The sequence below is a fragment of the Pempheris klunzingeri genome, chromosome 6, assembly GCF_042242105.1.
Source record: "Pempheris klunzingeri isolate RE-2024b chromosome 6, fPemKlu1.hap1, whole genome shotgun sequence".
In the NCBI taxonomy this organism is placed as follows: domain Eukaryota; kingdom Metazoa; phylum Chordata; class Actinopteri; order Acropomatiformes; family Pempheridae; genus Pempheris; species Pempheris klunzingeri.
The window spans coordinates 20077753-20100608 of record NC_092017.1 but is presented as its reverse complement, the minus strand read 5'-3'; the positions used below and the strand labels follow the sequence as shown (position 1 = coordinate 20100608).

Genomic DNA, 22856 nt, shown 5'->3' with positions numbered 1-22856 from the left:
GCTTCGTCACCAAAAAGAGGGTACTGTTCTTCAAGAGTAAGTTGATGTAAAGCTGTCAGAGCTTTTAAGGTGGGCAGATGGTGAAAAGGGTAAAATCCTGGTGTAAAAATCATTTTATCGTCATCGGGGTTGAAGAGCTGAAGAATGTGCTGCTGCCGGGAGCGATGATGGGAAAAACACGTAGATCATACTGTCAGTTGTTTATGGTAATCATTCCAAGGTTTCCGTATTAATGTGACAATGATGTTTAATTTTGCACACAGCACCTTTAAGAGGTCTCTGATACCTGCCGCTTTCCTGCACTGATCTTATAAAGCAGATCCATGGAGGTAAACACCTGTTTGTTTCCCTCCATACTGCTCAGATTTTTGCTCTGCTGTAAAACACAAACCGAGGCCATATGGGTGGAACCATTGCTGACTGTGGAGGACTGAGGAGGTGCAGCCCAACTGCTGCTGGGACTATTTGTCGATGAGCTTCGCCAAGCTCTGTCTCAGGTCATTTAGGTCGCAGATTTTGACGTCCAGAACCTCGATGATGCGTCGGACTTCGCCCTCCGCCTCCTGCTGCTCCTCCCGGCTGGAGGCCAGCGTCTTTTCAGCAGTCTGAACCTGGTCTTCCAGCTCTGAGTTCCGTCTCTCCACATCCTGCAGACACATGAACAGTTTTCTCATCTAGATGTATTTCTGCATGGGTTGGTTGTACGCATTCTTTGAATTTTTGTGACATTATTACAAGTTACCAGTGATTTTAAATATTTAAAATGAATTTTTTGTGGAATACATTTTGCATAATGCAAGAGTGTCTGTAAATAACCATATACATGTAACTGGGGAGTGTTTCCTGCTGTTACTTACTGCACCTGCCTGATAATAAATGTTGGGCTGACAGTAATGTACACGAGCTTCATGCATTGCTTTTCTTCTGCAAGCAAGACACACATGTTCACTTATAAAGAACCAATTTTAGTGGTGAGAAGTGTAATTTATTCCATGGTATGTCTACATGCCTAGAATCTTTCTGCACAGTATTTCCGTGTTACTGCTGTTTAAATTTCAACAGGATTATAGTACAGATGTATACAGTAGCAAAGACTAGTGCAATGGAGAATGACAGCTACTGCAGTACAACAGCTTTGGAGCACGTACAAGCAAAGCATCTTGCTTAAAGGCACTTTGGCAGATACAGTTTAGAATAACAAGCATGCTAGTTTTACTCAGACTGTGAATTCTTCAACCCTCGAGCGGCTGCTGACTGCCATAAAGTTCACTGAGAATGTCCTGTCAGGCATTATTGCTTTGAATTGTTATATTGCAAGTTTAAATGTGCGATTTTGAGCTTTATGAGGTTATTCTGCATACCAAATGCACCAATGAATAGATTATGGAATGAACACAAGGACAGCAAAGGTCAACTATGAATAAACATTATTCAGAACTGACACCACTACTAAAAATGACAGAGGACCTAATAAAGGCTATGCAATATGCATCAGGTATAATCTGCCGCATTAACATGGAAATTCAATACAATTTGTCTTCTCCTTCAAATCTTCAGTTCTCCTGACTGTGTACAAAAAATAAACAAGTGTAATGTAGTGAAGATAAAAACAGATACATCAGTAACATCAGAAAACACCAGAAACATTTCTGCTATAAATATCTGCTGAATAGAAATCAGTACAACAGTTAGTATTTATATAGGACTTGAGAAGAAAATGCTTTGAAAACCTGAATCACATGCTCAAATGGCAAAAAATAAATGTTTGCTCTGAAAAAGATGAAATGCTTTTATCCCTCTCCCTGTCAATTAAGTGGTTTTCCAACTTTTCTTTGATATAATACATCCTCTACCAGGTTAACTGTGAAAATGTAGGCTATTTTGAACCATTTTATGCACAAATTTTGTATGATTATGTTAAAAAGAAATAAAAAAACTCATCCCATTATCTCTGAGTGTTGCTCAGTATTAGACTTGCCAACCAATCAGTCCCATTCATCATGTTTTATAAGAGTTGTAGCCTTTAAAAAAAAAAGGGCCTTCTAAAAGTCTGTCTTTAAAGTGTGAGAATTTCTTGAGAGCCTGACACACAGCACTTATGAAGTCATTTTCTATTCAAGGAAGATAGAAAGACAATTTAGCAGTTAAAATCCCATCTATTCCATTTTTCACTTACAACTTCATAGTTAATTGCTTTTAAACTGTAGTCTCTGTATTAAGTAGTGTAATCTTAGTTTGTAATGTTTTGCAAATTTATGTAAAGAATATTTCAGCGAAAGGGGCCTTTTCATCACCTTAAGATAAGGAGGAAATGGACAACTTTGCCTAACCAGTGTCATTCTTTTTTATTTTGTAGCAATCAGTTGGTGTAAGATAATACATTTTTTTGTGTAAACTATATCGACCCATCACTATCACCTATCGAATACATTCTTTGATCATTCAGTCTGTTTGAGGCATGTGCTGCTCCCCACTAACACAAGTACACTAGTAAAGCAAAACAAAATAACTGACTGCAACATGATGAGTCAGTCTGAGCACTCAGACGGGGGGAAAAGCGTACTCAGCCAGTAGTCAGCGTACCTGCAGTCGTTGCATGGCCTCCTCTCTCTCCTTCTCTAGCTCACCCACATCTGTTTTCTTGCTCTGTAGACTGTGAATTTCCTGAAAATACAGTAATTTCAAACCGTCACAGCGGCACATTCGCACCTCATTCCCACACATCCAACATCCCTGTTTATCAGAACACAGAGCATTCATCTCTTGATTTGCAACAAAATATTTCATGTTGTGCTTTATCATACACCAGGTTGGGGATTTGGGATACTTTATGTTGTTTCCGGGGAGGGATTGGCCCCCAGGGGAAACATACCACAGTGACCTCACACCAATCCTGTTGCTAAAAGTGAAACTTGTTTAGATGGTGGGCAGATATGGTTCTGTTAATGAGGCTGGAGGACAGCAGCAAGCTGCTTATAGTGAATAAAATATTCAGGGGACATTTTAATATCCATTTTCTTTTACCAGAAAAAAGAAATGTTTTGGCTCAGCGCGCTCTTCGTGCATTCGATGGATATTAACTTGGCTTAGACAGGCACAAAATGTTTATGAGACGACACTTTGGCATCATAAATAATCATATTAAGCAGGCTTGGAAACAGTTATGAAGGTGAGTCAGAAAGGTGTTATGTCCTGGTTTCATTTAGCATGTAGGTGGCAGCTCTGGACATCTGCAGTATTCCTTTTTTTGGGGCTGCGGTATTTTATCAAAGCTCTCTTCATCTGACCGAACCAATGACTCAACAGGAAAAATGACAGCGATAAGATAAATTATGGACTTAGTAGAAATAGAAACTAAGAGGACATGAGGAAAAGCCAAAAGATACATTCTGTTCTTTAATGCCCGCTGTTTAGTAATTATCGTTATAATCGGTTAAGTCAAAAAGAAGATTTCAGAGAAGCAAATAAACAGGCTTAAAGTTAAACGCTTAACATTATCTTTCCAGAGTTTTGTCTTTTATCACATGGAAAACAAACATATCCAACTGATTACTGGCAGTATATTCTGTGTGCAGGTGTATTCTGGGCTGGCTCTCCACACCGACGTTCTCTTTAGGATGGTAAATGGATTTGGACAGTGTGCAGTGCAGGCAGTGAACTGATGTCTTGCCTGGTCTTTGGCACTCAGTTGGGCTTCCAGCTCCTCCAGTGAGCGACTCAGCTCCTCTCTACCAGTCTGAGTGACAGCAGGATGCCCCAGCTGGGCTTCAAGCTCTGCCACCTGAACACAAACACACACAGAGATACAGAATTAATACATACTTAATAATAAAACACATTTATGTAGTGCTTTTTGTGTACTCACAGACATTTAATATGACAACAACAGGCTTTACTTTGGCACAATGGTGCTTTGCGCTAAAATAATCAGTATGCTGACATGTTCACAATGACAATGCTAACACACTGATGATGATGCTCGCTGTGATGCTGACTACACATTTAGAAATCTTGAATTTCCACAATGCTAAACTACTCGATTTTACATTGATCCTGAGTCTGCAAACACCACCGCAGGGGCTGGAAAGACTCAGATTTAGTCTGGTGATCTAATCATTGCAGTCCTGTGTCTGAAGCTGATCAGTCGAAGTTTCATCGGAACATTTTATTAGGTTTTTACCTAACTTTCTGATGGACAAAGATGAGAAACAAGAATCTGCCTGGTTGAGGTAAAAAAGAAAAGGGTAAACAGATAGTCATTGTAATGAGGAGAACATTGCACTGGGATCTCATTGCAGTGGTTATCCAATGACTGGGCCTTGAAAAGGTTGTGTAAACCTAATGTGTGGTTTCATTTTCTAGATCCAGAGAACAACACATGGCCCTTCACCTCCACTGAAAACATGGAAATCAGCAAACTTAGCATTAAAAGGTTTTTTACATAATGGCAGCAATGTACAAATACAATAATACAGTCACACACATACACACACACACAAATACGCATATGTTTGATTATTACTATTGATGGAAATGTGGAAACCAACAAAGGGTCATTGCCCAACTGCCTACACACATCCACCCAACCACCCACCCATCCACCCACCCAACACACACACAGACACATAGCTGATAAAGGTCCTTTTAGTCAGAACTCAGAGTGTCTTTAGCAACATTCATTGTGCATCGCTCTGATGTGCAATACACAAATGAATCAAGGACATTTTCTTGATGCGCACACTCTCTCATCCCTCTCAAACGTGCACACACACATACACACACACACACACACATTTGTGGAAAGAAGCTTTTCTGTCAGTGGTCACAGTATTGAACTCTCTTGCCTTGGAGGCTTTTTTTTTTAATTTCTGGAAGGATCTCGTGACCTTGTGAAATATCATGAGAAATATTTTTCCAAGTCTGACCCACTTCCCTGTGTTTCAACACATTAATGGAAAAGCCAAAGATGGGGAATGACAGTTTGACTAAAACCAGGCCACACTGTTCAGCCTTTGAAGTCTGAACATGATGTAAAGTTTGTGGTTCACTGAGTATCTACTCATTTATCCTTCAGGTCTTTGTAGCTCAACAGTCAGAGCAAAGCTGCAATGGTTTGGGGCTCACTTCCCACTGGGCTTTGCTTATAACAAAAGAAAAACAATATGCTATAATTTGTGCGTGCTGTGGCACTAATCAGATTAGACGAGAATCTAATTGTGTCCTGAGTGTTTACTGTTTGAAGTAACAGGATTTGTTAATAAGCTTTACGCAGATATTTAATCTGATAAAGTTCTTATTATATCATGTTTGTTTATGAACACAGTTGCCCCCCAAAAAAGTTAATAGTTTAAAAACATGCGTGTTAACTGTTAGCTCTAGCCTGACAGTCCTCCCATTAAGATAATTAGATAAAAAGGTTAACATGACAGCATTCTGAGCGTTGCATTAATTGGATTCAATGGATCAAATTTGCTTGTGCGTGTCAGAGTGTACTCTGCACTGTCAGCTGCTATAGATGAAACTTGACTTTAGATATGATCACAGCTGACAGGTGAAGCCTTTTGTTTGCTAATTTCCATTTGGGCTGTTCATTTTTTACACAGTTACTTATGAGAATCAATAATCTGTGAGGAGTGTAAAGTAATATGTAGGAATGCAGCTGTGTCCTGGTACTGCCAATTCATGATGGATAAGAAATAAAAAGGTTTTCTTTTACAGGTTAACAGGGGAGTTTAAAGAAAGATGCCTTAACTCTTGACCTCCTTAGTTTCAGTAATTTCAATTCTAGTGATGCAGGAATCATCACAATGCTTGTTATTGCCTACATTTCAATTCACTGAATGTCTGAAATGTAAATGTGCGTGTGAGGGGAGAGAGGGTTTCCTGCTCCCATGTCAACATTTCCTTTCCCCCCCTTTAGCATCCCTCATGCATTTTCACAGGCAATTTCAAAGTGGCTCTTTATAGATTCCACACTGCGCTACGTCGCACAGCATCCATGCCAAGCTTCAGAAAACCGCCGCAGGTTTAAAAGGGGGTGGGGGGGGGTCCACATGATCCCAGAGGACTCAACCCCTTCGCATCCACTCTGTATGTGACAGCTAGTGTCCCCAGAGGCACCAGCTCCATGTCTCTGAGCTCCACAGATATAAATCAAGACAGAAACCTGCAGCAACTTTGATTTCTTTCAAAATTAATGTTCCCAGGAATGTTTTCATCTTAATTCAAATGAAGAATCAGTGGTGTTATATATAGAAAATACATATAGGAGCAGTGGGCTGACTAACATATCAATGCAGATGCAGCACCAAAAAAAAAAAAAAAAGTGTAACTGTGAGTTGTAGCTTGTTTATTATTCACTATATCCTATCGTAAGTTAAATTAGGAATGCCTTTCTGTCTGACATGTCTACTGCATGTTCAGCTTGGATTCACATCAGTTACAACTGATTACAGTGATCCAGTCATTTTAAAAACACTTTTCACATCTCAGATCTCATATTAAATCCTTTCAACCTTGCAAGCAGGTGTGTGCATGGGTTTGTGCATGTGAAGAGTACGCAGGGTTGGGTGAAATGATAATAAATACCATGAAATAGTATAAATTAGCCCAACGTCAGAGATTATGCAATACTCTTTATATAGCTACAACATAAGTTGTTTAGTTGATCGACCTTGAATTAATTGGCAACTACCTTGATAGATGATTCAACATTTCTGTCATTTTTCAAGCAAAAATGTCAAATATTTTCAGGATTCAGCTTCTCAGATGTAAGGATTTGCTGCTTTTCTTTGTCATGTGGGAAAGTGAATTGAATATCTTCAGGTTTTGAAGGGTTAGTCAGACAAAACAAGCAAATTGATGACATCACACTGGGCTTTGAGAAATTGTAAATGACAATTTTTCCATGTCTATGAAAAATGTCATAGACTAAAAGACTAAGAGAAAATAATTTGCAGAATAATTGATAATAAAAATAATTGTTGTGGTATATCCCTTTAATATATCTGGCTGCATTAGATAATTGTACGATTTGATGTGATTTGATTTCGCTTTATTATATGAATATTTTCTGATATTTGTCTTGCATCCAAAGACATTCACTGTTTAACCAGACAACAAACAAATACTGCGGACATATACTACATCAGACAATGCAAATAAGTGGCTGTAAAATTACATGTACTATGATGGAGGATTTTACTCATATCTACAAAAAGCTATGTACCTTCTTCTTGATTTAGGTGACATATTAGTTTAACCAACAAAATCTGGACTGTGCTGCTTTGATGGAGGTATGCACTCTCTGAGCTCACTATCTTTAGACAGTTTGTATCTAGTCTAGACTTGGAGAGTCTACAAAATGTTTATCTATTGAATTAATTTTGCTCAGCATCTATAAATTTGATTTACATCCAAAAATCACAGTTGCCAAGAAATCAAAATTAAATGCCTTTGCATTTAATTTCAAATGTCATATTTTGTAGCGATTATAGTTTGGGTTGCTGTAATATAACTCTATAAAGGCCTTACAGCAGACAGAAGTGTAACACATGTACTCAAGTAAAAGTCAAAGTAACTGTCAAAAAATACCAAACATGAACAAGTACACAAAAAGATGATCAAGTATCCTAGAGTCAAATACAGTCCATTACCTCTAAGTATAACACTCCACATATTGCTAACTCCGGATTAAACTGAGCAGACTCAACCCAGAAACCCAGAAAATAAACCTAAAGCCTTTCTACCGTGGATGAACACAAACATCACTGAAGCAGAGTGTGACGAGGGAGAAAAAGCCAGCCAACCCCTCTCCTTCTGCTCCTACGATGATTTATCTTCTTCCTCTAACTGGGGCAGAGCTGGGGGAGGGGGAGGGCAGTATAGGGTGTCCTGTCCCAAAAACAAAACAGAAAAAAAAAAAAAAAACATCCCTGCCCTCCTCAATACCCCGTCGCCAAGCCCTGGAGGCCTGCTCCACTTCCAGCCACCTGGTTGACTTTGCTGCAGTGTGTGTGTGTGTGTGTGTGTGTGTGTATTTGGTGGGGGGTAACCTTCACCTGGACTCGTAGAGATAAATGAAACCTCAGCGTGGGCTAAAAATAAAGGCTCATTTTTCTGCCACTGGTGGTAATAGTATCATTGCAGGCCAGTTGCGGCAGCACTTAATTCTGTCGCACTGAAGAAGCCTTGTTAAGCTTGACCAAGGGCACAATTTCCTCTCTCTAAATTAAAGATGAAATGTCTGCGTTCTGGCCCTGCGATTATCACGGGAGCCTGTCAACAGAAATATCCCAAGAAGGGGAGGAGGGGCTGGATGAAAAATGCATCTGCAGTTTGGAAGAAACCAAATTTGTGTGGGTGATAGCTGTAGATGTATGAATTTAAAAAAAAAAAAAAACGGCATAATATAATAATGTTTCATTTCTGCTTGTGTCATTTTAAACTATACCAGTCTGAAATGTAATCCTGATCTTAGCAATCATTATTTAGTGATAATGCTTATTAATACATTTAATGTTTAAGTAAAGTTAAAGTTATTACTATCTACTGTATTTTTCGTTATAATTCCCCAAGTAACACATGTATATACTAAGGTTACAATATCCAAACTGCTGTGCAGCTGATGTAGATGCCTTAAATAAAAGACAACGTGACAAAATAGTTTATAGTAGGACTTCTTTCAGGGAGATTTGCTGAAGGCCAAATTTGTTCCCTTTGGATGTGAAGCAATTGACAGGAAGCAGAGCGTCACATAAAGTAGTACTGATGTGAAAACACTCAACTCAGCACAATGAAATAAACAAGGAAGTCTGTCCAGGTTAAATGAGATGGTCTATCCTGTTTTATTTAAGTTGTCTTCTTTAAAACTGGAGTGCAGGACTTCTATACACACATATATATATATACACATAAATGAATGTCTGTTACATTAAGTCCTCAGCAAATCAGTTCACACAATCCTGATTATGCCTCCACACCAAGTAAATCTCTGTATTTCACAGTAAACCAGAGTTCTTAGAGGTGGTGTCTGTGGTGACATTCCCATGCTGGCACACCAGTCGTGATGCACTTTGCATCAACCAGCAATGACTGGCTTTTACCAGAGCGAGCAACTGTAATGAGGTAGGCGCCTCTAAAGTCTTTTCAGCCACTCAAAGTGCTGTAACACTGCAGTCACACTCACCCATTCACACACCATTCATACGTGCTACCATGCCGGCAGTGCCAAACCCGCTCATGCCAACCATTCACTTGCCAAACACAGATTCGGGAGCAATTTGGGGTTCAGTATATTCAAGAAGGAAGAGCTGGGAATCAAATCGCTGATCTGTCAATTGTGGACGAACTGTTCTACCTCTGAGCAACAGTTGCTACAGCAATGAAAGAAGAAGAAGATCCAAGAAAAGTTTCTATGCTCCAGATAAAAAAGAAACTCGGCATTCAGACGAAGTATTATAGTCAATAAAAGAAAGCGATCGATGACAAGGACAAATAGCTTTTCCTTATTGGTTTATGTTGACAGTGTTTGTGGAATTACTGTCACTGCCAGAATAGGGGAGACAAAAAAATCTGCACTATAGGCTTAATGACTAATTGGACACAGCTCTCAAACAGGAGTTACCTCATGTAATTCAGACACTCTGTGACTATTTGAGGCAGAGAATTGATTTTTTTCACCAAACTTTCCTGAGAACACTTAACAATCTGTACAACAAATGACGCCCTCATTTCTGAGTGGGAAAAACGCAAACAAAAGGTGGAAACAAAGGTAACCATAGCAACAGCACCGATGCTTCACACTGCTCTCACTGGTGACACTAATCTAACAACGGGTTAAACAGACTTTGTACAAAAAGCCACTCTCTCCGTGGTTTTATGAAACACTTTAAAGTGGCCCGAAATAAGAAAATTATCGTCGTCTTGTGCTGGAAAAGCTTGTTTTTTGTTGTTGTTTACGTGGCTTACCGCGACCTGAGCTGCTGCTGCATCAGTTGCAAACAAATTATGTTATGAGGCAAAAATAAGCTCTAAAAAATGAATCAGCAGTCACAAGTAAAATATTTGCTCAATAACTCAGAAATGACCACTAAGCTGAATCATCAACAGCCTGAGCCTTTGCCAAATATTATGAATTGTACTACATTGTTATTAGCTGCAGGGATATTGTGTTATGAGGTGTTCATTCATCCACCCGCTGCACATCACCACCTGTACCTGGTCTCTGAGGCGATCTGTCTCCTCCTGGTATTCAGCAAGCTGTTTCTTCCACTGCTCCACGCTGCTGTTGGCTTCCTGCAGTGCTGCCACCAGCTTGGCGTTACTGTCCTGCAGGGTGAAGAGTTCAGCCTCCAGGTTTATCTCACACATGGACCTGCAGAGTCATAAGACACAGAGACTTAACCTATGGCAGTGATAACATATCTCCATTTGGTCATTTAGCAGAGCTTTCTTGCTAGCAGTGAGAGAAAACCAAAACACTGAGCTGAAAGACGCTAAAGCAGTGACACAGTAGAGGATTAATATTGATTAGTGCAGCTTTAATGCTGATCCGCTGTTGTTGTCAGAAAGAAACATTGCTGCTGAGGAAACTGCAGAAGATAATGAGGTAATGAAGTGAAACATTTATATGATGTGGCACCAGCTGTTTGGAGGAATTTGATGGACATTTTCTTGGTTTTAAGGAGCTATAAAACTGATGCATTTAAACATTTTCAGAGGAGTGTGAGATAGAACCAGATGACTCACTGTAATAAAAAATGTGTTTCTTTTAATTAACCCACTGACTTGAAAATTACCCTTAAATGTGACTTTTTTGTTACCCTTTTCCTTTTTTCTATCATTAATATGATTTATTAATATGATTTCTTCTTCATCTCTTTTCTTTTTTTGTCATTAATGTCCATGAGAGGGCAGCACAGTGGTACAGTGGTGTGGTGGTTAGCGCTGTTTCATCACTGCAAGAGGGTTTCAGGTTCAAATCAGCTGGGTTTCAGGTTTGTGGTTTGAACCTGGAGTCTTTCTGTGTGAAGTTTACATGTTTTTTCCAGATATTCCAGCTTCCTCCTACAGTTCAAAGATATGCAAGTTAGGTTAATTGGTGACTCTAAAATGTCTGTAGGTGTGAGTGTGAGACAGTGGGTGTACTCTGCCTCTCGCCCGAATGTCAGCTGCGATTGGCTCCAGCCCCCCCACGACCCTTAAGGATAAGCGGCATAGACAATGGATGGATGTCTGTCTGTGAGAAGCGCACTACAATGCAATCCTACACAAATTGTGAGGAAATGTTCTCTCTTTAGATTCCGCAAACAGGAGTCTCCTCGGGTTTCGTTCAGGTCAAGGGGTCTTAAATCAGGCCAGCTGTGAAATTTAAAGTTAGGGAAGCCCTCTCTCAGTCTTTGGAGCACAGTTTAGCTGTCTGACTGTTTGGGTTGGCGGGCGCACTCCTGATAGAGAGTTGACGCTCATTGTCAGGATTACCAAGGTCGCAGGTGACAGCTGTGCTGTGCTCCTGACATTGCATGACTGTCTCCTGTTGGAGAAACTTGTTGACGGTGACCTGGGGATTCATACAACGTGATGTGCGGCAACTTGAATGTCATAGTTCCTTGTTTAGACTTCAGAGAGCCAATAGACTGCTCACACGTATTTACGGTAGAATGACCACATTTGGGCACAGACTAATTTTGGCACGCCTTGCAGGATTAAAAGACTGATCACAGAAAGTAACCTTCAGAATTGAGGTGGCATCAGTGCTCATACTGTTTTGCTGCTGTCTCCATTCTCCAAAGATTTCCTTCGCAATCTGCACATAATATATCACATTAGCCAATATAGTAGGTTTTCTCTGTTGTTTTTGAGTATAAACAATCTGGCTTAAAAACTGCAACAAAGCAGTATGCGCCTTTAACAGTCATAAAGTACTATAGAAACCCAACAGGTTTCCATATGACCTTATAACCCGACACAGGTGATTCTTTATTAACACGTGGCAAAGACAGATCTGGTCCTGTGTGCTGGTAAAGGTCAGGATTCATAGCAGACATTTATTAAAGCAGAGAGGTTTCACATGAGAAGACAGAGTTTAGAAAGCAGTCTTTGCCATGACGACCAAACTAAGAGCTTGGCAACCATAAAACTACTCACCATGGCAACAAAGGAAAAAAGCCTGCGTAGGCTTCGGCCAATCATATAATAAAATCTTTGGCATAAAAGGTTCTTAAGCAGCCATGGATGAGTGTTTTTCTGCTTACTGGTCTCAGATGGAAGGTTGAGTGATCAATAATGGGCACCATAATGACGATAATTGTGAGATGCTAAATTCAGACACACACACACACACACGGACCACTGCAGACCGAGGAAAATGTCCACCTGTAGTGAGGTTTGCAGGCAGACTAAACTTCTTGCTTTGTGCTAAAATGTTTTGCTGCTCTTCTAGATCATAAATGCTGTTATATTTCCGAAGAACTGAAAGTGAGCTGTCCTTACTCAGAGGAGGGAGGCACACAATCTTACATGAGTGAGCTGTTTTGTCTGAGGGGAGCACTCATTCACTGCTGCTAAGGAAACTGTTTGTGTTTCCCAATTCTTAGTGCTCAGTATGAGTCAAGCTCCAAATACCCTGGATCAGTGGCACCCACTCCTGTTCCTGAGTGGCTGAGCTGGCTGCCACAGTTCATGTTTACGATCCTACCCTCGCTATTTCCCATCATGCCTGCTTTTTAACAAACTAATTTAACCCGTCAAATTTAAGCCTGACAGCACACAATCAGGGTAGATCTGCAGTGTTTCATGATCCTGGATTCTACACTTCTCAAAATGCAACTTGAAAATGCATCTTCCCTTTGTTAGACCCCTCAGGTCTAGGAAATGTTCAAATGCCATGAGCCCAGTTTGCAATGCAGGCTTTCTGTTAAACGTGCGCCTCCTGGTGAAATCATCAGGGTCATTTTCTTAGACTTCATGAAACCCCTCCAGTCCAACAGAGGATATTATGGCTTATTTTACAGTCAGAGTAGTGCTCCATGCCAAAAATACTGTGAGGCCACTGAGAGCTTGGAGAGTGATGAGCTCGCCTCCAAGAGTGATAACGAGGAGTTCCTGCTGATCTTGTTACTGACGCTGTCTTATCAGTGATTAAATTGGTTACCTTCTTCGACCTTGACATCGGCTCCTTGGGCTTCTCTCAGTTGTATTTTTGTCATTTTCCCTTCATCGTAATAGTTGACATGACAAGTCAGCTTCTTTGTTTGTGGAAATGCGAAAATTACCTGCCGCAGCACCCATTTTAAACTGCAACAACTGATTTTTTTGGCCACTTGGGGACAGCAGAAATGATCATAAAACTATCAAGTATAACTGCTTTAAATTTGGATTCAGGTCACGTGTAAAATAGGATCCGTGCAGGCACCAGGAATTAATCTACAGCGTCGTGGGTCGAGGGGAAGTGCTGCAGCCATGTTACTGAGACTCAAATCTTTCCAGTTTAAATTTATACATTTTTCAAAATACCAGCATTCATTTCATAAAGGATCCTCTCAGTTGTAGTGTGGGAACCTGCTCGGCCCTCTGGATGGATAACAGTATGTGTTGTTTGTAGAGTAAATCTGTTGCTACAAAAGCTGTTCCCTGTGCCAAGAAGGTCGTGTTTTCAGCTCTGTTTGCTGGAGGGATTTCTAAAAAAAAAACCTGCAAACAGCTTTCAGTAAATTTTTGTGAGAAGTTGGGTCATGGGCCACAGAAAAACAGAGTCATTAATAATGTGAATCCAGATTTTCTAAATTTCTTCTTTGAAATTTATAGGATTTTTACAATTATTATGCAACTATCTGGAATCAACATTTTTGCCATTTTCTCATGAACTACAAAGGAAGCAATTCTGAAAAAAAAAAAAAAAAGATCATCTTGTTTCAAATTAACATTTTATAAACATTTTAAATTTTTAAATAACGGCAGTTTAATGGCTTGTAATTGCTGTTTCCTCTCCTCTAACAGAGTACAAACGTTCTATGGTTTTGAGTAAGTTTCATTCACAGAGCTCCACTAAGTGCTCTGGGCAGTTACATCTGCTCATGTAGCCAAGCTCAAGGTTGGAGACAGGATCACAACCCCTGTAGTAAACTTTCTAAACTTTAACGGATAAAATGTCCATGCCAGTACTCCCACACACACACACACACACACACACAGCTGCTGCTCTCTCTGTTTTTTATCTTAATGTGCATTTTATGTAAGTGTGTTTTGTGTATTATTGTTAACGATTGCCGTTACTGCTCTTCTGCTGCATGTGCTGCTACAAGCTAAATATTCTTTCATAAACAAAATAACCTCTGAGAGTAAATTTCTCTGCATGCCATCCCTCTCTTTTTGTTTCTCTGGTTGTTGTCTCTCTGCCCCATGTTGTTAAATAAATATGTTTAATAAAATATAAATATTAGGTACAATAAATGTACTCATTAAATATTTATCATAGCATTATGGCTGTCAAATGGAATAAAATATGCTTTTGTTGTTAAATAACAGAACAACCTAGAATATGCCTTTTTTATCTGTTTTTTAATATTTTAATATCTTTGTATTTCTGCTGTTGTTGTTTGTAAATACTTGACCCTGGACCCACATCAGTACCCACCACAGGATAATAATAAAAATATAAAGATAAAAATGCATGTTTTTTTCTACCACATTCTTAATTAAATGCTAATTTTACATTAAGACAAAAGAAGAACATTATACAAAACAATATTGAGGTGTAAAAACAATCTTCCGTGTGAAGGAAATGTCCGTCTGTGGGTTCCACTGAACATGTACAGTGATCTACAGATCTACATGTGTTTCATGTGTTATATGTCAAGTTAAAGAAGAAAATCGATGAGTTCATTTTATTGGAGAGGACAGGATGTCTTAAGCATGACTGTATACCACCAGTATGGACGCATGAGCAACACGATCAATAAAATAAACTTTGAAAAGTCCCTCATAGTGCTGTAAATTAACCCGAATTTGACCCTTTCAGAGTCTGACCACATGTTCTAATCATTGCAGGTTATTAGTCATTAATGCAAACTAAAAAGGTTAATTATGTTGATAAAAAATATATAAAGACTAATAGACACAAGCTGATAACTAAACTAAGAAATGTAAAACTTCTTGTTCATGCATGTAAAATACAGAAAGGTTTATCACGGCTTGTCTTAAAGTAATTAAAGCTATTAAACTGTCTTGACATGAGTTATAAATTTCCAGCTGAAGTAAAAAAAAACAGTCATTACCCTTCAGACAACATCTTTTTGACCCTCTCCTTCTCTGCTGTCAGCTCCACTTCAGCGCTCTTGCTGCGAAACAGCTTTTCCTCAGGCCCATTGACTGTGAGCAGCGGTGGAGAATGGCGCTCCTCTGATAACTCCTAGAACAAAAATACAACATCGGTGACAACACAAACAGGACAAGAACTCCGATATGAAGATGAAATGAAATCAGTAGCAGCTCTGTTAATACAATATTAGTTTCATGTTGTAATTGTGCTTACCCTTCCACTAGGAAGCCAATGAAGACACAAAGGTTACACCAGCAACTTTTATGTAAGTGGTCAGAGTCCTCTGATAGAAAGTTTAGAGGACAAGAGCACTTAACAGGGGAACAACTAGTGCATTTGGTCTAAATGTCCCAGAATGCTGAGTGGGAGGCAACACGCACACCTCTTACTATATCTCTTTTGCCGTGCAGGGAATCAAAATCCCTAAAAAAAAATCCAATGTATGTCACACTGCTAACATAAGATTAAGCATAATTTTGGCTCAGAGGTGCAGCTTTGAGTTGGTTACGGGTCCATTACAGTTTCTACATCCAGACCTGTCATCAGTACTGAACAGACAGGACGCAGCAGCAGGACAGGACAGAGCTAAACCTGTCGGTGCTCGATATGTCCCATCTGGGCTCCTGTAAACAGGCTCCACGCAGAGCGAGGAGCCTTGTGTGGAGCCCAGATGCCTCCTCTTCATACAGCCTCATAGATCTGATCTGGACTCTGATTCAGCATAAATGAAATCTTATGAAATCTTTACTATGACCATAAATTAAACACTCAGATTCTGCAGTTGTAGCTGAGTTTTAGGTTTTCTTCTGAGAAAATTCTAATAAAAATAATACACTAATATACACAGATCTGCTTTTGCTGGAAATTTTTTGCATGTGGAATTATGTACTTAACAAAAAAGTGTGAAATAACTGAAAACATGTCTTATATTCTAGTTTCTTCAAAGTAGCCACCCTTTGCTCTGATTATTGCTTTGCACACTCTTGGCATTCTCTTGATGAGGTTCAAGAGGTAGTCACCTGAAATGGTTTTCCAACAGTTTGTTGTTGTTAAGTTGTTAAGTACATAATTCCACATGTGTTCATTCATAGTTTTGATGCCTTCAGTGAGAATCTACAATGTAAATAGTCATGAAAATAAAGAAAACGCATTGAATGAGAAGGTGTGTCCAAACTTTTGGCCTGTACTGTATATACACATATATAGAGGGAGAGAGAGAGATGAACAGATGTGGCTGCTGGGAGATTTGTAAGTCGAGTCATAACATTCATACTTTTTACTTTGGTAAACTGTTATATTACAACATTTAAGTCAGCAATTTTTGCTTTTGCTGTCTTTTTTCTAAACTCATTGGGGCAGCCCACAGTGTAAGATAAAGGTTAAATAAACTGAATGCTGATACAGTGTAAGAAGAGCCATTTATCTTCCTCTCGTGTCAAAAAGAGATTTTGAATATGACATTACAGCATGCAGATGGCTTGACTCCAGCCTGGCACAGTCAAGTCTAACCAATCTGCTTTGATATTTTCCTTCCCTGCTGCCCAGAAATGAGTTCAATCTTCCTTTCACACAGTTTTGTGGACCATTTTCCTCAGTTTGAGACTGTGGGCTAAAAGACTGCCTTTTTAAAAGCGTACAGATGAATTAGCTGAGGCACATTTCTGTACCACCCGTCGCCTTCTGTCTTCTGTCTGAGTGGAAACCTAAACATGAACTTGTCAGCGACCCAGTGCTTCACTGAAGCATTACAACCCTGCACTTACTGTAGAAAAAGCTTGTATTATTAATTTGAGCAAGCATGACTGTGTTCCCCTGAGGAGGATGGTTTATTATCTATAGCTCAGCAGCTCTCTTGATTGTCCTTATGGATGGATATGGAAATAGAACACACGGCCGACTTGTGTGGATGAACACTGTGTCCAGAGGAAGGAATGCGAGAGCAGGAAAAATCAAAGCCAAGACAACCCCAGTCCGGCCCCAAGGCCAACAGATCGACTGTGCGTATCCCTGAATAATTCATACTGTGGATCATGTTTAAGTCATAAATGGGATTACAAATTTACAGCAGTTTTTCCATATGTTGTTCACTAACAGACTGAGCGGCAACAAGGCAGAAACACAAGTGCACAAGCCAGCAAACGACCAACGACTAATTAGCCTGAGTTCAAAGAATCTGCAAGGAATTTTCATTTTTAAAGGACATATCTGTGTATTATCTGTCTGTGAATATTTGAAGAAATCAAGTGTGAAGTCTGGAAGTAAATTCAGAAAACTGCTAATGAATTTAGTGGCATGGCACCATATTCTGTGCATCTTACATAAAATGTACTGATTAAATAACATTTTGTGTTGTTATTGCCATTCCTAACAAAGCTTTTACTCTTTTGGAGCAAACGCCAGCTGTGATCTAAAGCTACATTTGCTCTGAAGTCAACTTTGATCAGACTCTAGATGAATTATTGAGCACAATGGTCCATGCAACACAAGATGCATGACTATGAACACCGAGGTTCCTTAGACAAATGGAGATGGTTGTCGTATCTTGCTTTTTCTGATTGTGAGGTGGAGTGTATGTTTTCACTCACCTGGGAGAGCTGAGAGATGAAAATGTCCCATGGTGCATCGGGGGAAATGAATGTGAAGGAGCAAATGAGGAGAGTTAGAAAAAGAATAGTTACTACATATTTAAAGCCATTCATTAAGCGCTATTGTTTTGACTGAACAGTGATCCTTCCTGTGGCTAGTTCATGAAAGCTTTACCATTCGCACTAAATGATATTTGCTTCTGCACAGGAATTGATTCATTTTATGTTTCTGGTTTGTTTAGGACTGACAGAAAAGGCAGGACTGCAACTGAAGGCTGAATGAGGAAAGCAAACTGTGTGAAAAGAGGAAGAGAAGGTCACAGTCCCACTCACACTGTTTGAGTGACAGGTGATTCCTGGGAGACGCAGTGCAGAATCAACAACAGTGAGAGCTTAACAATACCAATAGAGACAAAGTAAAGATTGAATAAATGTATTTGTTTTTCTATCTTTATCGACAACCATGTGAAATACAATCACAAGGCATCCACATGGATGTTAGCTGCAAAATAAATAAATATGTGTGGATGTTTCTGTTGTGTTTTAACAACATCTCAAACTCCAAAGCAGCAACTTAACAATTTTTCGGGGTCCTGAGAGGGGGCTTACTTTGTAATCGATGGAAATTCCGATACTTAAAATATTAAACAGCTTTCCTGAGAGCTTTCATCATGATGTCTCTCCACCACTGTTCGTCTTAAGTACATCTACACTGTTTACTTATTTATCTGAGCATTGGACCATCGGCTCCCATAGCTTTATAAAGCTCCGGTTTCTACACCCTGTCTCATTGAGACCACAAACCTGCTTTATTTATTCATGTGTCCATGCAGAGGTACATGCTTAGGTTTCCCGTGAAGCACCTGAACACACACACACTTTTCTGGTTTTAATGCCAAGTCTGTGGATTAAAATATTGATGACTGGCATTTCTGTTTTCCACTCTGTCTGCCTCTGCATAGATACCATGTGTGGGAGATCGCAGAGGAAAAAAGCTCCAATTAGCAGGTGCAAACAAATGACAGATGTTACTTGTCAGGGAAGGGGAACCGGCCTCTGTGTCCTGTGGTGCTTACACTGGTGCTGTACTCTCTTTGTCATTATTTACCTTTCCTGTGTAGCTCAGTGGCTCCTTACCCTGTATTTGTCTGACAAACACCAACGGCCCTGAAAGATGAACTCAAGTACGTCTTCATTAAGTCCAAATGTGTTTGTTTAAACTAATTTCTAACTGGATGGTATTTAAAACTAATACATGTATTAAGGTGGATACTATCACAAACATTTGTTCATACAAGACCCAGTGATCCTGGATTTGTTGATGTGTAGGTCTTTTTTTTTTTTCTCAGGAGGAAAAGGCAGAAAAGTCTGCACTCACATTATTCCTGCTTAGACTGGCAGAGGCTGAACATTGCTAGTTTTCAGGCACTCTCAATCAGATCATCTGTGTTAAAGGAATAGTTTGACATATTGGGAAATACACCTGCTTGCTTTCTTGCTAAGCGTCACATCTGGATGGTAATTATGACACTGCAGTCAGCAGCCAGTTAGCTTAGCTTAGCATAAAGATTGGAAACGAAACGAAACGAAACAGTTCGCCATTGGCAAACAGTTCCATCTAAAGAATCTAAGGACATCTAAAGAAAATTAAAAAGTTTGTTTAGTTCATACAAAAACTGAAGCATAAAAATGACATTTTATGAGGGCCATAATAATTCTTGGCTGGGGATCCAACTTTCTGTTACAAACTGCTGCAAACTGAAACTGTGCCTGTCCAAGAAATCATATGAGCCTGCATTAAACGGATGCAGATGTAATAAAGAGATATGCGAGGAGTAGAGATCCTTCTCCATTTCTCTGTAAGAAAGCAAATGAGGGAATTTCCCAAAGCATCTTTAAGGTGTAAGAAAAAAAACATAACTGTTTTATTGTACGTATTAAATGTTCCTTCTGTTAATTCAATGATGTTTGTCTTAGCTCTTAATTATACCGACCTGTGATGGTCTGCACCTCTGGTATTATTGCGATAAATGAAACACATGCAGGTGATTAGCGAAGAGAAGGTGCCATCATAAAAAGAGCAGGTTTGTTAATTTTTTTTGTTTGTTTTTCAGCTCCTGAAAACTGTAGAATTCACAGTGTAGTATGGATCTGTTCTTATCTTCCTGTAACCAACACACTAAAATCTATGATCACATTTTACTGAATTAATTGAGTCCAAAACTATCATGTTTTGCATACAAGTATTTGGGCCTGTAACACACTAGTGGATGCATTTTTTGACCATTTATCCTCTTTACTGTTGAAAATACTCTTTTAAGTTATATTCTCCTGTACAACACATGGCGTAAACGGGACCATTGTTCGAGACTCAGTTCTCACTGGGGCATCAATACTAAAACACTTAAATGAAACATCTATGAAAAAACTAAATATAAATATTACTTTATTGCATAAAAGTGCCTGCCTTTTACTCTCTCTCTGTTGCCGTTTTAATGTTTTTATCTCACTGAACTTCACTATCTCCTCCTCCATCTCATCTCTGAGCTCCGCAAATAAGCCTGAAAGCTGAGGCTTTACTGCATGCAGATCCCCTGCTGCCATCCACATATCAGAGGCAGAATTTGTGCTCGCTAAAGCCCGAGGCAGCATAGATACAGCGCTGCAATACTGTCGACATTACTGACCGGGGCTGCTACTGACCAGCTGAATGTGATACAAAACCTACTGATACACTGAGTGAAGAGGAAAATAAAACAAGACAAGATACTGCAACTTCCTTCCAACACTATATAAAACATTAGTTCCTGCAGGTTTATCAGTTTATCATAATCTAATTCGGCAGCTCTTACTTCTTGATGCTTGACTGGGATTCAGTGCAACATTGTTTGTACGAAACACATTTTATGGTGAGATTCACAAACGTTTAACTCAAGCACTGCACTAACTTTGATATTTGTATACTTAAAACTGTGATGTGCACAGGTTAGAGATCTGTATTGTTTTTATTCTCAATTATTATTATGACCAGGTGCTTTGAACAGTGCACACATTCTGTTATATAAAAGGCTCCTACCTGTCATCAATACCTGGCTGTGGTTCAAACATACAGTAACCTCATGTACTCCATTCTCCACTCCATAACAGCTTTGACTGGGTATTATTCCTATATTACACAGACAGTCAGCAGTATGGTGTTTTACAAGGTGCAGCGGTGAGTCAGAAGATGTGATAATAACCTCTACAACACCTCTGTGTTTACTGCCTGACACAAAATCAATGGCCACCGTCTTATCTAGAACTCAGAACCGGCTGCTCGTCTGCGTCTGACCTTACCGCTCTATCCAGGTGCTGTTTGTGAGAGCGTGTGTGTTTATGTGTTCTTGTACTAATTACTTAGCAGGGACCAAAAACTGGGAGCACTCACAGTGTGTCCATTTTGCTCGGAGAATAACGCTTTTGTAAACCACCAAGTTGTTAATGATAAAACAAAGAGTCCATACATTTGTTTGTTGATGGTTATGGTCAGAGTCAGGGATCAATTAGTACTCTTTAGTTACAGTATAGTTAAAGTCCCCACAAGGATAGAGACACATGGTATATTTGTTTTTGTGTGTGTGTGTGTGTGTGTGTGTGTGTGTGTGTGTATGTTTGATTAATTGATTCAGCACACGTCTGTGTAACTATTTTTTCCTTGTTTTTTTTAAAGTCCTACCCGACAGGTAAAGAGGTCTCTGGTTGCTATGGTAACAGCATGTAATATTTGTGCTTGCGGTCCTGACCATGACCTCTGACCTCTGTTTGACTGACTCTTCACACTCACACACACTGATGGCATGAATTCAGCTGTGTTATACTTAGATCGACTAATTCATTCGATCTTTGTTTTCCATTTTTGTTCTTATATAGGGATACCACTGGACATGCTGTTACATCCTACGGCAACTCTCGCCTGCCAGAGCAGAAGCATGTAGGAGAAATAAATTAATTTCACACATTTGTATGACTGGCAAGAGTTGCAATATCAACATACAACACCTGTGAGAAACAGGATCCTTTACTTTCCTTTTTTGTTTTCTCAGTTTTTAAATTACATTATTACTTACTTTTTTAATAATTTATACATTTACATATCAAACTAAGCGGTTATCACTGACTCCTTGTCTAAAGACCTTTACATAATCAGTACATTATTTTCAGCAAAAAGCTTTGTGTGATGCTCTGTTTTTTCCAGGGGTGTTTTCTCTCACTAAATAAATTGACAAAACAAACTATCCTGTCTCACAGCTGAGGTTGCGGCTGGCAGCCTGACTCTGCAGTCTCTTACACCTGCAGAGCGGCTCTTGGTTAGGACTTCTACACAACACACACACACAGGTCTGTTTTGACTGTAGGTCACTATAACACCCAAACACATTCTTATTGCTAATACTTGACCGAACTAACTAATAAACAAGCAGGGTAGCTCTGAAACGCAACAAATGTTGCCATGTGACATAGTTTCCTCCATCTTTGTATAATTCAAATCACATTCACAGCCACCCAAACAGGATGTGTACTAGCTGGTGCTGTAAATGTCAGAAAATTGCCTCAGAGAATGTCACTACGTGGCTGCTTGTTTTGTGTGGGAGAAATGGTGAAGAATAAAAATCTTCCACTGCAGGCAAAGTTTAACTTCTCCAACTGAACCTCAGAGTTATCAAGTCCACTAAGAAAATCACGGTCACTGCTAGGATAGAAGATGGCCATTGTCCTTACAGCAGCAGCCAGATTCCTTTCAATTATAGATGATTCAGCTGCCCTCCCTCCCTCCCACTATTTCCCCTCTTTCCTCTTCATTTTCCTGATCCCTCATTCTTCTTTCATTCAGTCCTGGCCATTACGGGCCCTCCAAACACCTTCAGCACCGGTGTCTCTTCCTGTTTCCCATCTCCATTTGTCATGCACAAAAT

At 39.5% G+C, this 22856-nt stretch overlaps 1 protein-coding gene across 1 annotated transcript in view; it reads right to left on the bottom strand.

The window, feature by feature from the left end:
* The window catches only part of LOC139202817 (homer protein homolog 3-like), a 43907-nt gene continuing 21051 nt past the window's right edge, over positions 1-22856 (bottom strand). The window contains exons 5-10 of the mRNA XM_070832402.1: positions 17905-17913; positions 15276-15409; positions 10219-10375; positions 3660-3781; positions 2584-2653; positions 1-647 (exon numbers count right to left, since the gene is read on the bottom strand). Coding sequence (XP_070688503.1) covers positions 462-647; positions 2584-2653; positions 3660-3781; positions 10219-10375; positions 15276-15409; positions 17905-17913 — 678 coding nt within the window. The 3' untranslated portion in view covers positions 1-461. The remainder of the gene's footprint in view (positions 648-2583; positions 2654-3659; positions 3782-10218; positions 10376-15275; positions 15410-17904; positions 17914-22856) is intronic.